This window comes from Chenopodium quinoa, unplaced genomic scaffold (genome assembly GCF_001683475.1).
Source record: "Chenopodium quinoa cultivar QQ74 unplaced genomic scaffold, ASM168347v1, whole genome shotgun sequence".
NCBI lineage: Eukaryota > Viridiplantae > Streptophyta > Magnoliopsida > Caryophyllales > Amaranthaceae > Chenopodium > Chenopodium quinoa.
The window spans coordinates 1,004,654-1,030,390 of NW_018742244.1; the positions used below are offsets into that span (position 1 = coordinate 1,004,654).

General features: G+C 32.1%; 1 protein-coding gene across 1 annotated transcript; it reads left to right on the forward strand.

Moving 5' to 3' along the window:
• The first annotated feature begins 15,488 nt into the window (after positions 1–15,488).
• Positions 15,489–25,116, forward strand: LOC110738870 (serine/threonine-protein kinase STY46-like). Its single transcript, XM_021919319.1, has 16 exons — positions 15,489–15,977; positions 16,082–16,196; positions 16,828–16,895; positions 16,985–17,104; positions 17,731–17,785; positions 18,021–18,131; positions 19,560–19,610; positions 20,025–20,221; positions 20,306–20,413; positions 20,794–20,867; positions 21,395–21,570; positions 23,269–23,364; positions 23,677–23,757; positions 23,860–23,913; positions 24,159–24,293; positions 24,687–25,116. Exons 1-16 carry the CDS (start codon positions 15,742–15,744, stop codon positions 24,762–24,764), a joined length of 1,755 nt encoding a protein of 584 aa, XP_021775011.1. The 5' UTR covers positions 15,489–15,741; the 3' UTR covers positions 24,765–25,116.
• The last annotated feature ends 621 nt before the right edge of the window (positions 25,117–25,737 follow it).

A 25,737-nucleotide genomic window follows, 5' to 3' on the forward strand; every position in this document is an offset into this window, starting at 1 on the left:
TATTACTCCGTACTTCGTATATGGCAATGGAATGCATGCAAATATATTGAAACGAAACAACTATGTCAACTAGTTGGAGTATAGTACGAGTATAATTATATAAATATTTATTTGCTTTATTAATTTCTCGATGAAAATGTGAAATTTGTTTCCGAAGGACCACCATTATCTGGTGGCCTTATAATCACGTGTCTGTTGATATCATAGCAGGGAGTATTTTTCTTTTTCTTCATTAAGCCTTGTCTTCGCGACTTCGCCCATGTATTCCCATATACAATACGAAGTATATACGTACATGTAAATAAACATATACCGTATCATGTTACACTGTTACGGAGTACATATGATACTCGTCAAGATTTGTCGTTACCTAATTGTTGCATTAATATTGTGTATCAATTGTGGTCTCGAGAATAAACACACATGTTAAATTATATAAATAGTCGAATATGTCCATGACCTGGTAGTTAGTGATTGTTAGATTTAGGGTATGTTTACATTTATTAATAAATGAGTTAACTGAACTAAATTGAAATGAATATTTGACGAGATAAGGTAATTAGGAGCTGAACTAAGTGGATCGGAACTGAACTGAGTGGATTGAAACTAAACTGAAATTAAGCTAAAGTGAACAGACCCTTACACAGTTACACTTATACTTCCTCCTTTTTTTTAATTGACACCGTTTGACTTTTACACTATTCACACAACACGCTTTGACTCGTTTTTGTGGTTCATAGATATGATAAAATATATTCATATGAGATCTTATTTAAATCGTTTCAATGTATATATTATTAATAACCACTTGGCGAACGTGATAATAAAAAGGTGTCAACTAAAAAAACAGAGGAAGTATAACATAAAATAAAGAAAAATTAGTATTATAATTGTAACACGTAATGGCAATACATTATATACAGTATAAAGGGCATAATCCTACTGCAAAGTAGATCATACACGCACACTCTCGAGCGAATATATATTAATTAAGTTCAAAATTAACTATCCTAAATTCTTTGAGCTGTTCATCTATTTTACTTAGTTTTGATTAGCTATTTTTGTTAGGAAAGTTTATGTACCATATCTTATAATTCGTACTTTGCTGACAATCGATGGGATGATAAGAACAAATTATATATGAAAGTTACGCATTCAACGTTAACATAGTAAACTGCAAGTTGGAAAATTAAACTCAAGACCCAAACAATGAATGAAGTCATTTTCTAGAGATGTAGTCAAGTAATTTCAAGACTTTATTTTTGTAATTAACAAGAAAATTTAAGACTGGTTGTATGATGTTGGAAATAAAATAAGGAAAATGATATACATAGCCCTAAGGGCTACATATAAGCATTTAATTTACTCTTGAAAATTGTTTAAATTTAGAAAATCATGACAAAAACACACTAATTACACCGATTTGCACGTGTTTTTGTTATGAATTCCTAACTTTATACATTTTCCAAGAGTAAATTCATAAAATAAATCAGGAGATTTTTTTTTTAATTTTCATGTGCTTTCTGCTACTGGATATTTCCTGCCAGCTTCGTTTATTGAGATGAAAGCGTTGCTTTAAGATAAACTATAAAGTTCATCGTCATCAATGATTCAGACTCCTCAAAGGTATATATCACATTATTTAATTAATTATTACTCCATGTTTTGTATTTTCTCCGTTTTTAAAAGATATATTGTCCTCGTAACACCCAACGCTTAACTAGGGTACGGTGAAGGATATTGGTCACAAATTAAAATGTATGTCCAGGACCAATAATCGTTCTCACATAGGAGTATATATTAACACAAGTTTTCGTGACACATAGCCTACTCGGCTAGACCCAGCCAAGCACGTTTAACTGTGGGGAAATTGAAAAGTATTACAATCCTACAAGTACTATTCAAGATAGGTTATTATCATTCTTATGGAGTATATATAATTATTGATTAATATAAAATAGTTTTTTTTATAATTTTCAAACGTTTATTATAAAATTTTCATCATAATTATAAAGAGTTAGCAATCTTAGGACTATATTAAGTCTATCGGGTGGACAACCTAACCATTTATTTGTGACTAATTGATTTTACGGGTGAGATACCCGCCCCAACATATTCTATGCAAAAGTTATATGGTTGATCAAAGTAGACTAGTAGAGTACATGTAGAAGATTAGAACAACATGTAAAAGGGTAAATTTAAGTTTCTCTTTAACATAAATGTGTAAATATATGGGAGCAAATATTGGAAAGTACCTACTCCACGTATCTATTTCTCAAGAAAACGTCACATATTTGCATGCAATGTGCTTTACATTGTTGTTTTTTAAAAATTAAAGACTCCAAAGCCGTGTATGACTTCAATTGTGATTTGTTTGGGTAAATATTGATTAAATTAATATTAAAAGCGACACTAATAATTCATTGGTTGGTTGATTGCATTTAAAGCAAAAAGTTAACGTAAAAATAGATAGCGGATCGATTTGTTTCAATTAATAAATTCGAATAATTGTAGGTCATTATGTTTAATTAGTTGGGTCTACCAAAAAAGCATGCAAGTATTTAGCCATAATTATTGGAATTGGAACTCACTCGTTTTAGATTATTAGCTGACTTGATTTCCAACGGAATGGTATTGAGATGGTTTTAGGTTGGACAATGATCACTCTAACAGCTATTGTTTAAACTATATTTCCTCTATACTTTTATAGTTTTTAAATGTTGTTCTAATTTTAACGGTATAGTTTCATTCTAAAAGCCAAAATAGTAATAATATTTAGAGTCTTAGAGACACCACTCTGTATCAAATAACAAGAGGTAAATAGCGAAGGAATATTGTACTATACGTGGCAAGGAGGCTGGGAATGTGGGCTTATTTTAATTTAAAGTATGAAAGTTGCAAATTTATAAAGGTCTTGTTTGATAATTAGCTGGTAGCTGATTGTATTAGCTGGTTATAATAGCTGATTTAACTAGTTGGTTATAGTAGCTGGATTGACTAGCTGGTTATGATTAGCTGATTGTATAAAAATATTTGGTAAATAACTGTTAATTATTAGCTGTTTTAGTGTATTTAAAAAACAACAAACTAATTGTACAATAAGCTAATTTTAAAAAGCTCTTATAACGAGCTTTTTCTAAAAGAGCTTTTTGAACCCAAAAAGCTCTTTTAATAAGCTATATACCAAACACCCAAATTAGCTTTTTTAATTGGTTAAACATTTAATTGGACAAAATAAGCTAAAAGCTCTTTAAAAAGCTTTTTACCAAAGACACCCAAAGACTTCAGCAAAAAGTGTCATATAGACACAAATTTAATACGGAGTAGTACATACAACAAATAAACTCTTGAAATATAGTGGTAAGATTTCGAATTGTTTATTTACGAATATATAAATGAGCTCTATTGAGCTAAGTAGCTAACTCATTTTATATTTTATTATAGTTTGTGAACAATTTGCTTCTACTATATATTAAACTCAATGCTAGCTATTCAATGAGTTCTAGTGACAGTTTATTCGGTTTTTTATGCGAATAATTAGCTCCTACATACATATCAAAAGACTCCTATAGAATTATAGAATGAGTCATCTATAAATTTAAAATGTTACTCGGTATTACCAATTTAGTAATTGATACTAGAATACTTCGTATTACTTAAACCAAAAGTAGTAATAAATTATACGAGTATAAATACAAAAACAATGTAATTGATTGGATATCCATATCCTATATGCTTGTTTAGCTTTTATTTTACAGGTTGTAATTTGGAAGGAAAAAAAAAAAAGTTGGAAGTATAAAATAATGCTAAAAAACATAAAATAATGCAAAACTGCCGACTGCAAATTAGAAGAAAAGCAGTGGGTGATCACTGACACCTAATTCGTAGGTATCGACCAATGATTCCATTTATGATGCGAATCGTCCAAGTAAAAGCCTTACTTGCCATGTGAGTGTGCAACGATTCGATGCTCAATGCTCATTGCCTATTTTCCGCGTATTTTCGCTCAACAAAATAATGCAACAACAAGATTTTCTAATACTATTATTAGAAGTTTCAAGATCTATAAATCTCGAAAACCCTAAAAATATCCCTTTTAATAGTATTATTATTAATTAGAATATTGAAAAAAAAATTACTCTTATGTGTATTTGCTATTTCACACACTTTATGATCTTTGTTAGGAGTATTCATTATTTCTTCATTCTATGATCTTTATTTGTTTTTACTAATAAAAAAACGTACTCCGTGTTGTACTCAAATAAGTTCTTGTGCTATGACTTTATTTGATGTGATTTTATTAATATCATTTTGATGATCTTGAGATAATTTGAAATGTTCTCGATTTCGTGTCTCATCTCCAAGAGATAAAGATAATTCTTAATATAGTATACAATTTTAATGATATTTTTTTTAAACCCCGATTAGGGTCAATTTTAATGATATTTATGCTTAGAGCTTATTAGAGCTTATCTTGAAAATTATGGGGAAAATTAGCACTCCATTTACAAAATAATCCTTAGAAAACAAGTCTAATACTACAGAGTACTAGATATAATAATAAGGCATCGCTATCTCTTTATTTGAAAAATGAAAGAGATTCCTTGACTTGATTTCTACTAATGGAAGATGATTATTCGAGGAAAATGCTTTCAAAAACTTTCATCAAGTTCAATAATTTCCTCGACAATATCTTTGGCATCGCTTTCACGCTTAGTTGTTAGTTGAACATTTCACCTTCTCGCATCTACTAAACAATTCCCTGATAGTAAACTCATGACAATTGTCAACTTTATAATTACTTCTTGGCAGGACTAACTTGGTCTTATGTTATCAATGAGCTAGTAGACCTTGGGCGGGTAAGAACATATTGATGCTGGTTAATATCCGGTTGAATTATAAGTTTAAATAACATTTAAAGTTTGTATGTTATACCAATTGTTTGTTAGTATAGTGGTAAACTGGTAATTGACTAATTGGGATTTGCCCCCCAAAAAAATAGTGGTAATTGGGATGACCCTTGGTAGGGAGGACCCGTGTTCGATCCCACACAACAACAATTGAGAGGGGATTGGAACCTAACCACCCACAACTGATCCCTCGTTGTCATACATGGTTATAAGTTGGAACTTCCTTGGTCATATAAATTTTAAAACCGGTCTTGGACCAGATTGATATTTTCCGTAAATCTATGCATAAAATTTTAAATAATTGTTACGATTAATAACCTTTGAAAACCTTAATTATATTAGCTTTTAACATAAAAAATAATAAAAAAAAAAGTTAAGTAGAGTTTTTTTTATACTTTTCCGAGTTTTCCGTAATATTATTAAAATTTTAGCATTTTTTAAATTAAATTCTAAAATCGGTCCAAAGTGATCCGGTCCGGGTTTTGGACCGAATTTTTCCGGTTCGGGTTCAATCCCACCTTAGTCAGTCTGGTTTTTGGTTCTTGAAATTAATATTTTCGGTCCGGTCTTGAACCGATGAACAAACCAGCTCGTAATACAATGTACTCCGTACTTATTAATTATGATTTTATGACTATTTTTCCACCTAGATTCTAATTAATGATTTTAGAAAAACACATGTTTTTTAAATTGGTTGAAAACCTACACGTATAAACTTATCAGTGGGTCTTGTGTGAGGCTAGCTACTCCATTGCACGTGGCCACTTGTGAAAGAATAAAGTAATCCCTATAACACAAACTCGAAAATCCCTGTAATACTGACCAAGTAACTCTTATTACATCGATGAAGTAACCCCTATAAAGTTGAACGAGTAACCCTAATACACTAACGAAGTAACTCTTATGATGGATGGTCACACTGTATGCTCAGCCACATATAAGACTGTGTTTAAACTTATTAGGTTAGATTCTACACTATCTGCATATTTTGTTCACTAGGGGTTCAATGAATGTGGTGGATCATCAACAGGGGCGGACTTGGCCTTGTGCCTGGTGGGTCAAATGACTCACCAGGGCCCAAAAAAATTTCTAAGTCTTTTTTTTAAAAAAAAAAAAAAAAAAAAAAATATAAAAAAATATTAGTTTGTTAATTTTAGTCTTGTCAATTTTAAGCTTGTTAAATGTTAGTTAGTATTGTAATCTTGTCAATTTTCTATTTGGATGATCTTTGTAAATAATTTTTTTTGGGAATTTTGGTAAAAAAAAATTTTTTTACATATTTGGTTATCGATTGTGAGTTTGTGACTCACCGGTCAGAAATTCTTGGGTCCGCCACTGATCATCAAATGTATATGTCCAGATTCATTGAACCTATCCATTTGATGAAACATTAGTGACAGCAAACAAAAAACACATACTGTATTAACGTCTCATTAAAATTAAAATCTCAATAATTTCAATTGATATTAATGACTCAATTTTAAAAACACATGTAACCCAATCTTTCCGAATGGAGGTTTGAAAGGTAAATAATTTTCCAAAAGAAAAATAATTTATAAAATAATTTAAAATTAGGGTTTGTTTCTACAGGTATTTTGAAAACAGCTGCTTGCCTAATATCTACCAGATCAGATATATTCCGTACTTTAGGAAGTGTTTTTAGACTAGGGAATACCACAATATGCACTAATAATACTTCCAAATAACACAGCTATTTTTAAATTAAACAATCATTTCGATTATTACCTCTCCCATCAGGTATCACCCCCTTCTTCACTCCATGCTCGTTGTACGCCTGTAGATCCGGCATCTGAGGTGGGGGCCGTGAGGCGGGGCGGAGCGAGGCGAAACATAGCTTGAATGAGCTCAAAGTACATTGCTTATCAAGGAAAGGCTCTGTATTTTCAGTAGATAAACGGAAGTGTAAATTAAAGTATGTATTGGAATTTTTTTAAAGTAGGGCAAAAATGCAAAATGATGTTGACAAACAATATACTTAGTACTGTATTACCATGCCCTATAATTCAAAGAGAGGTTGCATGCCCTTAATTAATTGACAAGTGCTAAAGCTTGCTTAGCTTGGTAGATCTTCTTCATTAAATTATTATGGCTCTAATAATCTTAGATTTTGTGTTCATAGTTCAATTTTTTTTTATATGCAAGTATTTCTATTTTTTTTTTTTAAATTGATTGTTGTTATGCTTATACTTTGTGAATAAATAAATTGTGATTTCTGAAAAATAATACAAGTATAAAGAGTAGAGGACCTGAGCTATCGAATCTCACAAGCTAGCTTCCAAATTCCCTATAACCCCAAGCTATATTAGGATTGGCATTTGGTAAGCAATAATATACGTGATTACGTTTAAAATTTGAAATCACTCGATAGATCCTAGTTATTGTATTTGTACGAACATAAAATGATTGTGTTATAAAATAAAGATGTATTAAATATTAAGGATTATAGAGAAGCAACATTTAAACTACCAACAATAGATAATTATTTTTAGAAAAAGAAAGATTCTACAAGCCTCTTTCACCAACCATGCTCCACGCACAAATCATCAGTGTTTGATGAATTTTTAAAATATTTAGATGAACTAAAATATTAATATAAGTTACAGATAAGTTCAAATCTGAACTCTTATTGGTCAAACATACGTGTCTACACTCTAAAGGCTATGTCAATATGTGTACAAGTATGTAGTAAACAACTGTCCATGTTTTTTAATGCTTCAAAAGCCGTAACTACTACTTGAAATTTAATTTTGTCTACATGACTTATTATTATGGTTATGTTTTTATAAAAGGGTATGAAAGTTTCTTATATGCTTAAGAAAATTGTATTTTCCTCCTATTGGGTGGATAAGACCTAATTAATACCGTACATAGGTAACATAGAAATCCTTCAATTTACAAGTTTATTACTCGTACATTATTATTATATTTAATAATTTGTTGGATTTATTTAGAATAATGTTTGGGTCTATCCCATGCTATATTTTCTGAAGTTTGGATAATGTTTAAAAATGAATTTCAGTTCTTTAGTAGATTGTGAACTCGATAAATGCGTGGATATTCTTGCCAAATGCCTCAACGGCGACCACTCGCCACTTCACATTGTCTGGTCAATGTTTTTGCCTCTTGCATTTCTCCAAAGGTCACTTTGCCATGGAATACCTCTGTTTTCACGTGATCTCCACGTGCTTTCTCGTTCCTTCAACTTGCTCGCACACCCTCGTTTGAAGAGATTTTTTTTTCAACTTAAACATTTTTTTTTTGAAAAATAAACATTTTTTATTTCATTTTTAAGAAAAACATTGTTAAAAAATGATGAGCATGTGTGGTAAAGCTACTTTTTTTTTTAACGGATTCAATTAAACTACGGAGTATTATTGTTATTGAATGTTTGGTTAAAAACTTTGGTAACAGTCACTGTACCATTCTAAGGGTAATAATCTCCACTTATTTATTACGGGCTTGTTCTGATTGATTTAGTAGCAGATCTTGGTCAAAACTATTAGAGGAGGCCGGAATTTGAATTTTTTTATCTCTCACTAAAAATAATCACTATGTTCTAATATTTTATGAGAAAAGGAAATTAAGAATTGAACTAAACTTATTAGAGTTGAACTGAAAATAATCTTTTTTAAAAAAAATGTAGTATTAAAGAAAATTAGAGTCAAGGAATTCATTTTTATGTTTAAACCAAACAAATTTAAAAGTGAGTAGGAGTTAAAAGATTTATTTTCCCCTTTAATTTATTCCTTTTCCATCCTGTTTTCAATGTCATACCAATTGCCCCTACCACGTGAATAATGTGTAAGATTTCCAACTCATTATGCATGACTTTAGGTTTTACACTCCAATTCCACTGTTATTTTAGATGAACTACTACAAGAGGGGGGGTGAATGGTAGTAGGTTCCAATCGCGGAACTTATGCGGAAATTAAAAACAAAACGTAAAGGAACTTAAAGCACACAGCAAGTTTTACGAGGAAACCATCCAGTGCCTAACTGGAAGTAAAACCTCGACCCTATTGGGACTTATAAACAAATTCCACTATAATAGGCAACTCTCCTAGTACAACCTATTACACAGTCCTTTGCTTTGCAAGTTCCACCACGGACACTTGACTATATGATAGGACACCTCCTACCAGACCTAAGACACCTCTCAGGACCCTTTTTCTCCCTTTACCCAGGACACTTCCTAGGTGACCCAAGACACCTCTCAGGTTCCTTTCACTCATTGTGCAACCCAAGACGCACTCAGGGTGACTAACTACCACTCGAATTTTACGAGATTTCAAACTCATACACAAGCGTGAATTTAAGAGAATTCACAATTTCACCCCAAAATACAAAACACTCAAAACCCCTTTTTCCCATTACAAGATCTCATCGAATATCCCTAAATACATATCTATGAATAAAGAGATAAAACTAATATGTTGAACACTCAAGATCTGTCTGGAACTCACTAGACGTACTGTAACCAAAAACCTGATAGGAACTTTGACCAGGAGGACTGACTTAGCTTCGTGGTGAAGGATAAAACCATTAAGCACAACCACTACACTTAGTCAGCCTCGACTTTGAATGAATGCATATGAGCATATTTATAGTACACTCGAATTATTCATTTCATCTTGAAAAAGATAGATTTTCTGAAAAGATAAGTTTAAAAGATATTTTCTAAAAATCAGTTTTCCGAAAATATATCTTTTTGTTAAGAATAAAAACTGTCAATAATAATAAGATAAACTTAGCATAAAATCAGATTTTATTCAAAACTTATCTTTTTATTTAAAATACTTTTTAAACAATCTTATCTTTTTCCAAAAAGGGATTTATTAGAAGATAAATATCTTTATTCAGTAAAACCAAATCCCTAAAAGATATGCACGTATAAGGTAAATATATATATCATTAAAATCGACTTTTAACGACGTGCATACTTAAGTTCCTATTAGGTTCCTAAACTCTGACAGTCTCCGAGTTCTTGACAAGTCAGTTACTCTAATTTCATTGACTGTTTGGAGTTCACCTTGGTTCTATATAGACTTGTTCCAGACCGAATTTTATGTCCAACATACTTACATGAATCCTAGAGCAATATACTTCTATTTCTCCGTCTTCATGTTGCTTCTCTGAAACTCTTGTTCTGGAATCCTATAGTCTTGATATATTCTGGATCTTAGGGTTTGCCCCAGCATTACACCGGAACCAGGTCGTTACAACCCGTTTCGAAGTTCTGTTAAGAAACTTCTGGAAGTTCCATTTCTGGAACTCTTCTTCTAGCTTTACTTGTATCCTCATGGATCCTCTAAAGTTCCTCTGTTTCAGTTCCTACTTCAGCCCTCAACGCTTACTGAACCTGCAAACATCACAACACTAAAAAATCCTTATTAAATGGAAGTTTGCTCAATCATAACTATCATCATCAAAACTTCATAAGGGTCAACAAGTTGCCCCTTTTTAATGATGACAAACTGAGCAAACTTCTGAGGATAACAAAGTAAAACAGAAGGTTAGTTTTTTTCATTTATAAAAACAATAAAGAAAACTAAACTAAATTAAAAGACTCCTACACATACATAACCTATATATGTATATGATACTTACCTTATGAAGCTAACATATGTAAACACATGTTTACATAGTTACCTTCATGGTTCCTTAGCCATCATCATGCTTATCAACCATAACACTTATCGTTGTTCTTGTTCCTCTATTGCTTATCCTATATTGCTCAAGATCCTTACATATATACCTGTCATTACTCAGGTTCCTTGTATCCTGTTCCAAGCATAACTTGCTCTTTCTATACACAACTTAACATAAACGTTAGATAGAAAATCATCATTAGTTTATAATCATCAAAACCTAATTGCTCAACATCCACGACATACATTTTGCTGTTTAAATTTCCTTACAAAGTCCTATCTTTCGCCTTCAAGGTAAGATAAATATTTTTCCTTGTAATTCTAGGAGTATCTTTTTTGTTTTAAAATTAACCACAATAGCACATCAAAAATGCATAAGATTCAATTTAATAGAATATTGAATGAAGGTAATATAACGGAGGATTTCTAGCTTTTAAACTCTACCCAAAAGAAAATAAAAAATGCACAAAGTATTTAACTCCAAATTAATTTGACAAAATTTGACCATTAAATTTCATTTATGTTTGGTCAAACATAATAAAGTATATATAGAGTACAATTTTTCTTAAAAAATTAGGACTAAGGGTCTGTTCTCATGAACTGAACTGAATTGAACTAAGCTGAACTGAACTGAATTGAACTAAGCTGAACTGAAAATTTTATAAGAGAATTAAATTATGAGCTGAACTGAATTAAACTGAAAATAAACATATGAGAACATACCCTAAATCATTGATTGAAACTCACATGAATTGTATAATACGGTAGTATGAGTCCAATACATATCATCATATTGGATCAAATAAAATGTACTCCGTACATAAACGAACACGATTATAGTCACTATATTGTAGGCTTGTAAAGTTGTAGGTAATTCTTATCATTCTGCAAAGGGAACAAGGGGTTAAAATGATATGAAATAAAGTGAAATTACAATAAATGGTCTTTGCATTTTTTCATAATATATGCAAAATGATAGTAGAACTTACTAAGTGCTCAACCCACAAGTGAATCATTGATTGATATATTCAATTCAATAACCAATAAATTAAAGTTTTACTTCTTGTAATGCATAGCAATAATGGAATATTCTATCTAGTATTCCATTTCTATTTTTTCCAACTTATTTATAAACGGCTGCTAATCGCCGCTTGCCAAATGGATACTCCAAACTTTATTTGGGCTCTCTAGGTTATTTCCAAAGGTCATTTGCCACGTAGGAGGTAGTTTGGACATCTCACTTTCAACCAATCTATATCCTCCATGTCATTTGGATAATCTCTAAGACTTCTACCTAGGTTACTGTATTATGAAAAAGTTCATTTAAAAAAAAGAAGAGCAATAAAATATATTCTAATAATTTAATCAAATTCAAAAAAATAAGATAAGTATTAAAAAAAATTCATATGGCATGTATACAATAAGTTTATGAAAAATAAATTTTGGTAAGAGTTAATAGGGTTGTTAATCAAAGTTAATTTACGACTAAAATAAGATGTAATAAATTCATATACATGGCTATGAAATTTTAGTTTAGATAAGTTATAAGTAAAATAAGATAAGATAGGATAATAACATCGAAAAAATAAAATAGGATAATAACATCAAAAAATAAAATAAGATAAATTCATTCAAATCAATAAGATAATAATTGGGATAAAGTAAAATAAATAAATTACCTTAGTACGTATCATATACGAAGTAATAATGATAAGATTGGATAAGATAATAATCTGATCTATTTGAATGGATTGAAGTGTATCATAAATTAAATTATGACAATAATATACGAGTAGTATTTTATTGGCGATAATCGATAATACATCACGGGCTCATAAAAGCTTCATATTTAGTCATTTACCGGCTATCATGAAAAGTATTCCCGAATGTATGAGTTTATTTTATGATAGATGATCGATTGATGCTTGAACAAACAAACAAACCAAACAAGTTTTGTTGTCCTAGTAGTAAGACAACCCCTGATTGCTCTTGTTCATTATGCAAACCTCCACTAGAATGTAGTCACGTGTCATTTGTATTGCATTGTTTTTGTAGGAAAAAAAAATATTATCCAAAACAAGCAAATCAAAATTTAGTATATAATATAATTTTTTTCAAGTCTTCATGGATTAAAATACAAGTAAAAATTGTTATAATATCAAGAATTGTGATCAAGAATTTTATCTTAATGTTAAATTTCACCTTGACATATAAATTTTTTTTTTATTTTTTTCTAATTTTTTTTTTACATTGACGTACATAATAATGAATAATAGCTTGATAATTGATTTCAATATCATGAAATTAGGGCACAATGACTTGTGAGAAATATATATGATATGAATGGCATGCATTTATATGTACCCAATTCAATTTAGCTTTCGTGATCACTCAACTTAGTTCATAACATCCAAATAAGCAACATTCAAGAATATTCATTACTCTCCGTATATGAAGAATATTTAGTAAAATGTGGATTTAATTGTCACGAAGCCGGCCGTACAATGATCAACATAGCATTAATAGGAATAGCACTATTGCTGGATCGAGTAGATGGTCCACAAAATTAAAGTGGTCCAAAAACATCAACTCTAAAGAAGCTTTTTTAGTGTAAATAATGTGTAATTGTAAATGTTGTTGGGATATATATATATATATATATATATATATATATATATATATATATATATATATATTATGCCCTATACTTTTTGTGTTGTGGGATCATCCAAAGAAAGTGACCCAAATGACCAAGGACATTTTTGTTAACCAACTCATAAAACTCGACATGTATCTGGCTCCTAAATGCTAGGGTTTTGTTACTACCACACACATAGCTACCAAAACACAGGATATTGAATTATTGTTGATTTAATGTCATTTTTATTTTATTTTTTATTTTATTTTAACAAAGTGACACCTTTTGTGAAAGAGTAATTATTCTCATCTTATCCACGTTATTGTTTCATTCTCAACCATACATGGAAGTTTTCATCATTCAATTGAATGCACCTCATGAAATGAGCAACTTAAACAATGTGCTTGTGATCTCTTGTGCACTTTTATCCAATCCACTTTTTTCGAGCATAGTGGTCCTAGATTTATTATTATTGTTTTGTATGATGTATGTGAGTCATATTTGATATGTATTGTATGTGATTTCTATCCATACATATGCTTAGGTTTTATCATGGAGCAAAATATTACTAAGGCATGATGTCGTGAAAATTGTTTAGACTATCTATGTTGCATATATAACGTGTTTGGATTATAAACACATTAATTTAACATTATAATTGTCCTTTAGCTGAAAGATGAGTTACGTAATAAGGGCTTGTTCACATTTAATTAATTTAAGTTCAGCTCTAATCAATTCAGTCAGTTCAGCTCCTAATTCCCTCTCTCATAAAATATTTATTTTAGCTCAGTTCATTTTAGCTCCAATCAGTTAAGCTCCAATCAGTTCAGTAAATGAGGTCCTAAGTCTTTTTAATAATTTTTTTTTGCAGTTTCAGCCGGTTCATCCTAGGGCTAATTCGGATTCGGGAATCACTTTTGAGTGGTTAAGTTTCAATCCCCTTCCAATTATTGTTGCGGGTGCATGAGACCTCCCTATCAAGTATAGTCTCAATCACCACTACACCAACAACCAATCGATAAAGTCTTTTTAATATTTAACAAGCGAGTGAGCAATAGTAATAGACTAATTAGCTTGCCATAATAGAGAAAGTTTATATTCATGCACCCTAAAACATAATTATTTAATGAAGTTTCTTCTAAAAAATAGTGTATTATGTAGATTTATAAGTACTAAAATAGTATCGAGTGGCTATTGGATGACATTCATATGTCAATTGATTAGTCACACGTGTAGACCAATCAATTTTGAAATTTTGTCCAGAAAATTAAATTCATAAAAATTGTGAAGAAATAAGAAAGAGATTATTCTCTATATGACTTGGTAATTAAATTACCCTATTAACTATCGTACATGTTATAGCAAATCAATTAAATCGAGTAGTTAATCAATTATTACACAGTATAATACTCCCTCCGTATTTAAATACTTGCTCCACTTTCTTTTTTCGGTCGTTTTTAAATACTTGCACCATTTCCTTTTTTGGAAAGCTTTTACAATATTTAATTCATTTCTCACACTTAATGGAACCAACATAATACTTTCTCTCTTCCTATTCTTTCACTGCTAGTACTTTTTACAATTTTTTATTCTCTCAACTACCTCACTACCTTCATATTTTATTACTTTTTTCAATTTCTTCTAAAACTCCGCGCATGGAGAAATGAAGCTAGTATTTAAAAATAGAGAAAGTACTTTTCTACAAATAAATCAACTATACAATATACTCGGTACTTTGTATACAACTTTAAAATGGTACCGTGTAATTAATCTAAATTTGTACTCCGTACACAATTACCCCGATACTTTCCTAAACAAGAGATCAAGAGAAAACAACCCTAAGAGTTACCATCACCTACCTCGATATTTGTTAAACAATTGTGGTTAAGGAGGTGGATTCACGTGGCTTAATTTAGACTCTACTCCATTAGTCACAAATTACAATATTCTAATCCCTAATTCTTGTAGTCAATTAAGTAAAATAAGAGGGAAACATGCGAAAAACTTTTGTTTAATCATACCTAAATTTGACTACATTATCTTAATTTTTTAAAAAATATTGACCAAAATAATTCAATAGTAATTAATTACACTTAATTAAATTTAGCTAATTTAATGCCTTTTCAAGTGGATCAGTTCTAAAGCATAATCCACGTCAGCTCTTCATCGGATTGGGTCACCACTACGACACCGTTAAAATCCTTTTTTTCTTTTTTTTTTTGAACAGCATTACATATTGTTAGAGAGAGAAAAATTAAACAAAATCCTAATTATTTTTCATTATTATAAAAAATCTTAACAAAAAAGGAAAAAAATAAAACTTATTTCCTTTGTTTTCTTTATATTATCACCTAAATCTGAATCATTTCTTAATATAATCACTATTATGAAGAGGAATTAAGATTGATATAAAAGGGTAGAAAGAAGAGAGAGAATTTTAGTTTTTTTAATTCACTTTTTTTCCGATTTTCTCTCTCTAACGTTTCAGAGCGAAATCGGAGGAGAGAGAAAGAGGAAAAGGGAAATGGTGATGGAAGATAACGAGAGTAGTTGCAATAGTAGCAGGGCGGCAGCAACGGCGGCGGCGGAGACGACGTCTTCGGCGTCTGCTACGGCGGCGCTAAATTCTAGGCAGCAACGCCAGAAACTCGAGGTTTACAATGAGGTTCTTCGAAGGTTGAAGGAATCGAACAATCCAGAATCTTCTCCTCCTTCTTTCGACGACGAACTTTGGGCTCACTTTCATCGTCTTCCTGCTAGGTTTGATTATAATTTTGAATTATTATTTTTGCTATATTTTTTGGTTAATTCTGTGTGATTTTTGAGGAATTTTTATTGATTTGATTTTTGGTGGAAAAATGTAGATATGCGTTGGATGTAAATGTTGAGAGAGCAGAAGATGTTTTACTGCACAAAAAATTATTGCATCTTGCTCATGATCCAGCGAATAGACCTGCATTTGACGTGCGATTAGTTCAGGTTACCAATTTTTTATATTTGAATTATGTTTATTATAGAGTAATTTCCTGTTTTAATGTTTGCATAATTCCACAATTTTTTTTTTGGTAATTTTATTGATTTTAATGGTGCTGTAATGTACTGTGTGAATTTTGATTATCATAGGAATGGAATTTGAAATTTTAGGTATCCTATTTTGTGAAGATGTTTATGGAATCCGGATTACTTTAGGTTGATGTTAGTTGTAGGTGTTAGAGAAATTTGTAGTTGAATTTAGAGATGATCAGCATTATCGTGTATGTTTTCCTTGACGACTGTTTCAGTGAGTTTATTATTGTAAGTTTGAGGATCTTTCACGGTTTTATGTATATTTTATTATCAAGTGGATGGTGGTGTTGTTAAAGAATTAAGATCCGATTTCGTGTGCTTTTTATGCATGATTGGTTTTTTGTTGTTTTGTAATACGAATGTAAGCATTGATGAATTGCATCATAGGCATTTTGCATTGATGAATTGCATCATAGGCATTTTAGTTTCAAATTTCAGAATCTCGAATGAATTTCACTGATTTGTACAAACCATGGTTATTCAATTTGATGAGTCTGTTATTCCTTGGTAATTTGCATGCATTGATGGATTATGCTCTGATTAGGTTGCTACCACTTCTGATGGGAATGCAGAAGATAAAGATCAAGAATCTTCTCCTTCAATTCGAAAAAGGTGTGTATTTCTATGTTTTTATCGAGTAAGGCCTTTGCTCATTGCGTTGCTGATGTAACTTCCACTCCTTTTTTAAATTTTGTTTGTAGTCATCCACCACCTGCATTTGGCTCATCACCTAATCTCGAGGCCCTTGCACTTGAAGGACACAAACCACATGATGATGAGGAAGACGATGATGATGAAAATGCTACTTCAAAGCTGTTTCGGTAAATGCTAGACGTAATTTCACCTCATTGTGTACACTTTTGTGAATATATATTCCATGTCTAGGGAATTATCCTTTGGAGATCCTCTGGGGAGATTTCTTCTCTCAAGTTTCTCTCTCTTTTGTGTAGATACTGCTTGACTTTAAACTATGTTCTCTGGGAGGCACTTCTAGTTATAGAGCAATGTTATCGAAATGAATTTTCAGGCAGAGTATCATTGAAAGGTTGATCTTATCTGCAAAATGGCTCTATCCAGACTACTCTAATATGACACTTGCTCAACGGAGGAGATGTCAACTGTATATGATCAAGAAAATCTTGATAGACTAAAAGGATTCTGCTATTAAGATGAGTAGACGACTCTTTGTTCTGGCACTCATACCGGGACCCTTCTTTTTTCCATTAATATGTAGGGCTGGAAAAGCTATTGCTGGATGGTATTAATCCAGTTTGTAAGGATGTTATAATGCCATCCTCCTCACCCATTTGATATCTAATTGTGTGTAGTAGAGTTCATATATTGCATAATGGCTCCTTTTCACTTATATACTTGTGGTTGCTGTTCCTTGTGCATTCCTTTTCATATTGTACGTTGATACTTACAACTCAAGTTGATGTCTTTGCAGGCCCATGCACGAGATAACCTTTTCCACAGATGACAAACCAAAACTTCTTAGTCAGGTTGGTGTTTCACTTGTTTAATTGCACTGGCATAAGATTATTGAGTTACACAATGAGACATTATCATAGAACTAATATTATATTATCCATAAAAACATATGGTGTTGTTAGATAATTTCTTTTGTTTGCTTTGTGATCTCAATAACTGTGTGATTATTTCCTTATAGGCTTATACTATGGAATATGTTTCTCAAAATTTATGTTTGTCTGTTATTTGGTGTTCTAATCATTGCAGTTAACATCCCTACTGGCCGATGTTGGGTTGAATATTCAGGAAGCACATGCCTTTTCTACCACAGATGGTTACTCTTTAGATGTTTTTGTTGTTGATGGTTGGCCGTATGAGGTACTTTCATCTATATCTTTATATTCATACAGTTAAGCTGGCCTTGATTATGGATATTTTAGTCATCTCTATTTATCACTTTTTGAATAGGGGATGGGGGACTGGGGAGGGATTTATTGTGTTGTTTTGTATGTGAATCCTTGATTAGTGTTCTTGTTAAATTGTTATATGGACAATAGTTGTGACTTTATGTGTGAAATTCATGGTGGGATTCTTATTCTAATTTCTAAAACTTTTTTTTTTAATAATCATTGTTGTATCTTGTTTGAAAAAGATAACTTCAATGTGAAATGTGTGATATAAAGTGAGATCCTCCACTAGCAATGTTTGTATCATTTTACATGTGTCTATGTGAAATTGTGAATGACATAAATTGAGATTCTTGGAGAATGTAATGTGATGGATGCAACATGCAATGTAATAGGAACGTTTTTTGATAGATCAATATAGATATATTTAGTTTGCTATCTTAAAAGCTTATTGTCAATTCAAAAAATATAAGCTCTTAAAAGTGATTGATATTTCATTATGGTTCTTCAATAAAGTAGTCACCGTAGGCTTTCAAAATTAGTAAAGAGAAAGGAAGGGAAGAGAAGGGAAAAGAAAGGAAAAGAATGGAAAGGAAGGTGTTTTTATCTTCCAATATTTGGTTAATCACACTAATCTTTTGGCATGTCCGCTCTCTATTTAAGCTAGTCTGTTCTTGTGGGCCATGTCTTGATCAATGTCACCATATTTCTTGACCGACCTAAGATTTTTAAAACATTTACTCATGGCCAAGCCCTTTCCATCCAAACTCACCACATCATCGCTTGTTCCCCTCTGAGTACCAAACCGGCATAGCAAATATTTGGTCTTACTCCGACTTAGATTAAACCCTCTAGACTCTTACCTTTGTCTCCATTGCTCCAATTTGGCATTAACCCCATCTTTAGTTTCATCCACTAAAACAATATCTTCCGCAAACAACATACACCACGGAACCTCATCTTGAATTAGTTAGGTTACTTTATCTAGAACCGTTGCAAAAAGAAAGAGGTTTAATGTAGACCCAATTGTAATAGGAAAATCTTTTGTCAACCCTCCACATGTCCTCTAACATTAATATTCTATCACTGAATGTTACCAATGTGGCAGTTGTGCTCTAACATTCTGTAATAGTTATAAATTATGCAGTGTTAGGCCTGTCCATTTTGCTCCATTGTATTAAAATTTTGTTACCATTACTATTAAACCTTTTGATTAATGATACTATTACTCTTAATGAATACCTCATGGTATTCTAGAATACATGGGCTGCTTTTTTCATCACTCATTTTTCTTTGTGTACCTTGACCCAAGCTGAACTGCGTTATCTTTTGGGATGTGTTATATGAAATGCTCTTCCAATAAAATTTGACATTGACATCTTCGTATTCGATTTTTTAGGAGACACTGAGGCTCAGGTCTGCTTTGGAAAAAGAACTTAAAAGAATTGAGGTAATTGTATTGCTTTTATATTTCTTTATATCTTGTTTAGTCTAGCTGTTGATCACTTGACAAGGTGACATGCTTCATGTCTATACTACTCTTCTTCATGCTATCAATGACTATTTTGGAACCTTGGAATTCTTGACATTTGTGTATGTCAAAATTTTTGACCTTTGTATATGTCAAATTTCTCACCCAATAACCACCAATTCCACCAGTCTACCACCCAATTTTGGTTATTTTCTAGTTTCTAAATCTGTTTGTCAAATTGTAGTTCTGATTTTCTTCTCAGTTTAGAAGAACATAACTCTCAGACTTGTATTTTTATCATCTGAAAAAGGGGTTGTCTAATGTTTGTGGAAAACGACTCTTTTTTGTTTTGTTGTTCTTAGTTTAAGGACAGGGTGTTTTTTGGCTTCGCAGAATTCATCTTGGCGCAGTCAACAATCATCATCTCCTATGGATGAGCAAGATCAATCCCCAAATGAAGCTAGTGAAGATCATGTGGTGATACCAAATGATTACGTGGCTATACCAAATGATGGAACTGATGTTTGGGAAATTGATCCTAGACTTTTGAAATTTGAGAATAAAGTTGCTGCTGGATCATATGGTGATTTGTAAGTTAGAATTTTTTGTTGGTTGTAATAATTCATTTTGTGCTTTGTCTATTATAGTTGCTTACTTGTTATTTATTTGTATAGGTATAAAGGTACTTACTGCAGTCAGGATGTTGCAATTAAGGTTTTAAAGCCTGAGCGTCTTAATACAGATTTGCAGAAAGAGTTTGGTCAGGAAGTGTATATCATGAGGTGATTTTTAGCTCTTAAGTTCCTGCGTATTTGGGATTGTGCTTCTGACTTGTTTTCCCTTTTAATGTACGTCATTCTTTAAAGACTTGTATAATCTCATTTTCTGCTTATAATGATGACGGTTTGTTGAGTTCTTTTAGTTGATTTTGCTGATTGCTGGACTACTGATATCTTGTTTGTAATCTGTTAAGAACAGTAGTGGTCTGAGTCTATGGTGCCTTGGATAGTTGAACTTAGTATTGATTCTTGACTTGGCTCTGATTAAAGATGTTTTCTGTTATATATGCGTGTTCTGTTGATGAAATGAAGTGTTTAATTTTGGCTATCTTCCTAGGTTTCCTTCTCACTGTTTTTGAGCAGAATTTTGTTTCATGTTGCAGGAAAGTTCGCCATAAAAATGTTGTTCAGTTTATTGGTGCTTGTACAAAACCTCCAAGTTTGTGTATTGTCACAGGTAACATGTGAACATATCTTGAGCTTTACTCTGTAATCTTAAATCTGGGATTTTGTACTGTAGAAGCTTTTTAGTTCCCTTATAGAAAGCTGTACATATTTAGAATTGTAAAAAGAGGGTTAAAAATTATCGGTAGAGTTTGTAGCAGATCACTTGGTCTGCCTGATAAACTGTCATAATGATATTAAATGTGGCTTATTGGCTTTGTATCATTGTATTGTACTCCTTCCGTCCCATAATATAGTTCCTGTTTTCCTATTTTGGAGAACCAAAATGTTGTTCCTGTTTTCATTTTTGGATAGTATGTAAAGACCATTATACCCTCATTTTTGTTATTTTATTCATTATACTTCATACATTACCCTTGAATTTTGCACATGACTGGTACTTTTTTCCACTTTCTCTCTCTAACTTTTGACTATAGTTGTACTTTTCACTTTTATTAATGTACTTCATCCACTTTTCTTATGGTTCATTTATTTGTGTCAAGGCTTGAATATATTCTTTTTCCTTGGTTTTATGCTCAGAATTTATGTCGGGTGGAAGTGTTTATGACTATTTGCACAAGCATAAGGGAACATTCAAGCTTCCATCTCTGCTGAAAGTAGCAATTGATGTTTCCAAAGGAATGAACTATTTGCATCAGAATCATATCATCCACAGGGATTTGAAGGCTGCCAATCTTTTAATGGATGAAAATGAGGTATTTACTTTTTTTTTTAATATTTTTTTTATTAAGTACAAATGTTTACAGTTATATTATTAGTAATGATCCTTTGATGTGTACTTATTACGGCTAGCAAATGTTAGTATTGAATTTCTTTGATCCTGTAACTTAGGATTTTAGTAGTTCCTGCATCTATATTAATTATTCCAGTTCTATTTGTATTTTAACACACCCCCAACTGATTTTTTTTTCTGTTGCTTTAATACTAGTTTGAAGTTGATAGTAGCTATCTGCTAATAGGAGTGTATTTTGTGCCAAGACTGCCAACTACACTGGACTTTACTGTTTGTAACTCTATAATAAGCTTAATTTGACTTTTTTTTTCCTTTGATTAACTTAATTCTGAACTTGCTAGTCCCTCCTGGAACTATGAAATTACGATTGCATATGTGATTATATTATGCACGACATAACAAGTACCCATTATTTTATCAGCTGATTTTTTCTGAGTTAGCATCAGTTTTTGAGTGTTTTACACTTCTACCTAACCAGAAATGCAGTTCCCCATTAAAAGTGCATGAAATTTAAGGACGACTAGCTGTGTTCTTACTTAAGATTCAAGATCTGAATATTTTCACTTGTAGAAAGCATGCTTTTTCAAAAAATGGCATAAAATAAAAGAGAAGAGTGGCGGTCTGCTCTGAGTTGAAATTTTTACAGCAGAATATTACGCTCTAAGTTTTTTTCTTAAAAATGCTGGGTTGAAATTTTGATGGAGTGTTTGTTTTGGCTGTTTGGATCCCTGTGATAGCCGTTGACTGTTTCTGTGTAGCGGTGGTTCTAGCAGTTTTCTTGGTGCGAGTTGTGATGTGCATGCAATTCTCATTTTTGCTGCTCTGTTTTGAATTGCAAACTCTGCTCTGGAATTATATTGCTTGTGAGTTATTTGTTCCTCCACCACGGAATTACCACTTTTAAAACTGCATGACCATGACTCACGTTGCACTTGCTTCGTTGTCCGCCTTAAATAGGAAAATTCTAAGAATAATGGCTTTTTTTACTACTACTTTTGCTAGGTCTGGCATACGTTTATCTAGTGAGTGAATGCTAGATTGCCCGACAATTACAAGTGCTGCTTGTGGAGGACACCTTGGATGTGCATAGGGTTAAAGATACTGACTTTGGAGCGCTATGTATACTTAGCTTTGGTTAATGATAAGGGCCATTAGTGATCGTTTCATGTAGCCAGAAGGTGCTATGTCTTTAAGTATATGCATCTGCAAAATAATTACAAGTTTAATGAATCTAAGCAGATAATAATATTGTGGAGTAATATGGTCCTGAACCTTAACCCAACCCTAGTTTGGTTTGTGGGAGAGGGTAGAATGAATGATGACATTTTATTTTTGTCATGCTAGTATTGTGGTAGATTCTTGCAGAGAGTATTATTTAATATTTTTTTTTTATTAATAATTTTTAATACATATTACCTATATGTGAGTTGTGAGGTTGTAACTACTAACTAGACCTGGTTCAAATGTGTTACGAAGTATACTTTTGAGCCCTATAGTTTTATCGTGATAAGTAATAATTGTTCAGTTTATGGTCATTTCACTTGCTATTACTTGCACTAGTTTGCACTTGGCTTTTGTTCAGATTCTAATTTTATGCATTCATTGTGGCATGTGAGCATTATTTAGTCTGTAATTTATGACTAAAATATTTGTGCTGCAGGTAGTAAAAGTTGCAGATTTTGGAGTGGCAAGAGTAAAGGCTCAAACTGGTGTTATGACAGCTGAAACTGGAACTTACCGGTGGATGGCTCCAGAGGTTTGTCTCTGTCTTGGACAGTATGGACACTGTGTCGTTATATATAGAGATTAAATTTTAAGTTTTTCTTGCATCCTAGCCAATGTTAAGCTTATGATGTACTTCTCCCGTTTCTATTTTAGTTGCACAATTTCTTTTTGGTTCACCTCTCATAATTTTCGAGAAAAAGTAGGGGCATGTGAAGGGTACTGTAAAAAAAGAAAATTAAGGCAATTGGGAATTAGTCTTTTTTTTTTTTTTGGTGATATAACCGTGTTTCTTTGATCAGTTTTTGTTATTTTTGCATTGTTCTAACTTCTTATATTATTGAAGGTTATTGAACACAAGCCTTATGATCACAAAGCTGATGTCTTCAGTTTTGCTATTGTACTGTGGGAGTTACTGACAGGGAAGGTGTGCATTCTTTATTTCTGCTGCTTGTTTTTGTTGAATTATAAAACACTACAGCTTGTTCATTTTCTTGCTTGAGTGTATTTAACAATGTTTTTTCCGCAGCTTCCATATGAATACTTAACCCCATTACAAGCAGCTGTTGGAGTAGTTCAGAAGGTAAACATAAATTTTTTCCATCATTATAAGCATACAATAATGTTTGCATGGTGCGACTACTGGGCTTAGGAAGTGGGAGGTAGATTGTTGAAGTAATAGGTATAAAAGTTTTCTGATATGCCACACCATTGTTTTTTTTTTTTTTTTTTTCCCTTGTCCAATCCTCTGCTTTTCTAAGTATTCAGTTTCTTACAACTTTTAGAAGTTGGAAAACCTGGTTAAGGTTGTCTGTTAATTGTGATCAGGGCTTAAGACCAACTATGCCAAAGAACTGTCATCCCAAACTTGTCGAGCTGCTTGAAAGATGCTGGCAGCAAGATCCTCGGACAAGACCTGACTTTTCTGAGATCATACCAATTCTGCAGCAAATAGCCAAAGAGGTAGAATTAATTTCTCGTAGCAATTGATAAAGTATAGCTGCACTTTTGCACTTGAAATTTTTTTAATGTTTTCACTTGAAAGACCGCTCATAGTCATGCTATATCTATTAATCCTTGCAATTGATTGGGTAGGACTGATCTGGATCATAATTTCTTATTTACTATAAAAAAATATTTTTCTTAACATATGGCAAAAAGTTAGTTTAGAGGCTGTGTTTAGAAAAGGAAAAGGAGATGAGGGAAAAGAAGAGAGGAAAATGCAAAAGAGTTCTGATGCCAGTAATGTTTAATATGGGAAAACTCGGACTACAAGTGCATTGATGCTGTTAGAGGTTGCTAGTGTACGTTTATTTTTTTTGGACTCTCCTGTCTAAATTGGCTGTATTGGAACAGGTTGCAAGTGCTGAAGGTCAGAAAGACAAACATGGTGGTGGTGGATTCTTCTCAGCTCTCAGAAGAGGTCATCACTAAACCACAGCAAGGTTTTCTGCTGCATTGAGTGTTAACTCTGTACTAATTTCTAATTGTCTAGGTCATTCTGCATATGCTTTTTGCCCATCTTTATAGTGTACAGTGATTTGTCAATACGGCATATACAACTACTACAGGGTTTCTTTTATGTCACCTAAGAAGTAAACCATATTCTTTATACTATTGCCCACACTACTGCGTTTGTCCCCCGTCTACAATCTGCATCCATAGAGAAGGGGCATGATGAGTTAGTTTTTTGTAACTTTGTTAAAACCTTCTACGGCCAGATGAAGAAATGACAAATTACTGAAATTTTCTATTAAAGACAGTCATTCCAGTTTTCTGTTTTTAACTTTCTACAATTAGTTATTCTGTATATGATACTTGTTATATATTGTACATACATCGAATCTGAGCACAATGTGCGACTCATAGATTATGAAGCAGACTAATTCTTTGCGGTGGAATGACTCAAATGAATAATAAGTGGCATGGGTGTACGGAGTAGTTTATTGTAGCCCAACGTTATCCTAATTTGTTAATGTTATATCATCGTAATATAATTCTTTTAAAATTAGTGTAGTTTCGAGTTAAGCTGAACCTGACAATCAAATTCTTGAAAGCAAAAGAATGGTATAGAAGCTCAATGCAAGTAATATGAGCTAAGCTTTGCAAGAATTGCAACCAAAGGTTGATGTCAGCTCAATTCAGCTCAGCTCAAACCACTAATATCCATACACATAAATACATAATCTGTAATAATATACTTCCTCTTATTTTAATTCTAGGAAGTTTTACAAATATCACAACTTTTTCTTATTTGTACATATATTCTTTTTTCTCTCTCCTTATCGCATGAGTCACTATTTTTGTTCCCCATTAAAATCAGTACGGAGAAAGTATAGCATTGATTTCATAATCACATGAGCCGTACCTGTTTTTTCTAAGATGAAAAATAACTCCGAAGAAAATC